Source organism: Merops nubicus, unplaced genomic scaffold (assembly GCF_000691845.1).
Source record: "Merops nubicus isolate BGI_N331 unplaced genomic scaffold, ASM69184v1 scaffold48341, whole genome shotgun sequence".
Classification (NCBI taxonomy): domain Eukaryota; kingdom Metazoa; phylum Chordata; class Aves; order Coraciiformes; family Meropidae; genus Merops; species Merops nubicus.
Genome location: NW_008587167.1, coordinates 11233 through 12870, shown reverse-complemented (window position 1 = coordinate 12870; position 1638 = coordinate 11233). Strand labels below are relative to the sequence as shown.

General features: G+C 54.5%; 1 protein-coding gene across 1 annotated transcript; it reads left to right on the top strand.

Moving 5' to 3' along the window:
- The first annotated feature begins 371 nt into the window (after window positions 1–371).
- FERD3L (Fer3-like bHLH transcription factor) lies at window positions 372–941 on the top strand. Its single transcript, XM_008948823.1, has one exon. The coding sequence runs from the start codon at window positions 372–374 to the stop codon at window positions 939–941; it is 570 nt and encodes a 189-aa protein (XP_008947071.1).
- Window positions 942–1638: the final 697 nt, after the last annotated feature.

Sequence of the window (1638 nt, the reverse complement as noted above, 5' to 3'; positions counted from 1 at the left end):
CCCGACAGAAAGCAGGAAAACAAGCCCAGTGGAGACCCGGCTGCATGGCTGTGGGTTTTAAGGAGGCTGAAAATCGTTTGGTTGCGGGTGCATAAGAAGAGACAAAAGTGCTCAGCAGGTAAGAGCAGAGGGTTTTGCCAAGAAGGAACTGTCCTTGATCACTGTGACAGGATTGACTCACTGGGGACTCCGCTCTCGGGAGCATCCACGCGTCCCTGACGGGGCTGCTTGTCTCCTCTAATCAGCATCACAGGGAGAAATTTTACAGCCGTTCTTTCTCGTCCTGCTAATCCTGTTATCTGGGAGGTTATAAATATTAACGCCAGTGGGGATGGGGATAGGGGACCAGATTAAGCTCTCTCTGAAGTAAGATGTCAGCAAGCCTTTTCCCAGCCCACCAGCACCCGGGGCTGCTGGATGAGCTACACTGCAGAGCTCCACAAGTGCCCTGCCCAGAGGGGCTGTTGGGTGCCTCCGTGCTGGATCTCATAGCCGACCTCTCCCTGGGTGTCCTCCAAGGCCTCCCCCGGGCCAGATCGGGCCTGAGGCCCTGCGAGGTCACCTCTGGACCTCCTGTTGGGGACAGAACTCTGTCGCTCCCAGAAGGGATGGCCCAGGCGGTGCCCCTGGCTACCTTCAGAGATGGCAATCTCGAAGATGAGGAAGAGGAGGAGGAAGAGGAAAGGATGCGCAACACTTCCCACCTGGACAGACCAAGGAGAAAGAGGGTTATCACCTATGCTCAGCGCCAGGCTGCCAACATACGGGAGAGGAAAAGGATGTTCAACCTCAATGAGGCGTTTGATCAGTTGAGGAAAAAGGTGCCCACCTTTGCCTATGAGAAGAGGCTCTCCCGGATAGAGACGCTACGCCTGGCCATAGTGTACATCTCCTTCATGACTGAGCTCCTGGACGGCTGCAACAGGCAGGAGGCAAGCTAGGGAGCAGTGGGACAGAGCTGGGGGCCAGGCACCACCCACAGCGCCAAGTGGGTGGCCCCGGATGCCTTCCTCTTTGGGACACAGACGTGGCTCCTGCCTCGGCTTCTCACCCCACAGCCAGGACCATGTAGGTGTGGGACACAAAACAATGAGACTTTGGGGAAGTGTGCATTGGGGGCGGGGGGAGGAGTGAGGAAGAGGAGGGGTAGAGAAAAAGAGGGGAAGAGAGGCTCAGGATGTGTAGATTTGCTAATATAGATAAGTTTTGTAAAGGGAAAGGGAAAATGAAGATCTGAGGCCCTTTGGTTTGTGTTGTGTCACCTGCTTGCTTTAAAATCTTTGCAATTTTTTGCTTTTATGAAAGGCTCAGCTGGGGCAGCAGAGCAGTTTGAGTTTGCAGAATGGTTTCCAGCGGATTCCATTGCCTGCCCCACTGCCTGCCAGGGACTAGGAAAATCTCACCGTGAGCATTTTAACCCAGCACTTTCTGCTTTTAAAAAAAAAAATAAACAACAACTCCCTTTGCTTTGAAATCCAGCCTGCCAAGTCCATGCCGTGTGTCACAGGGCCAGTAAAGTGGAACATCTGGACACAACTCTTTGTTGTCACGATTCTCATTCCGGGACCAGTTCTAGCCTGGCGTGTGGGCAGCCAGCGCTGTGGCTCCCAGCGAGCCCAGAGCGGGTGGAGGAGGGTC

What these genes read in the sequence shown, in the direction of transcription:
- FERD3L (XM_008948823.1), top strand. Translation starts at nt 372, where the DNA reads ATGTCAGCAAGCCTTTTCCCAGCCCACCAGCACCCGGGGCTGCTGGAT.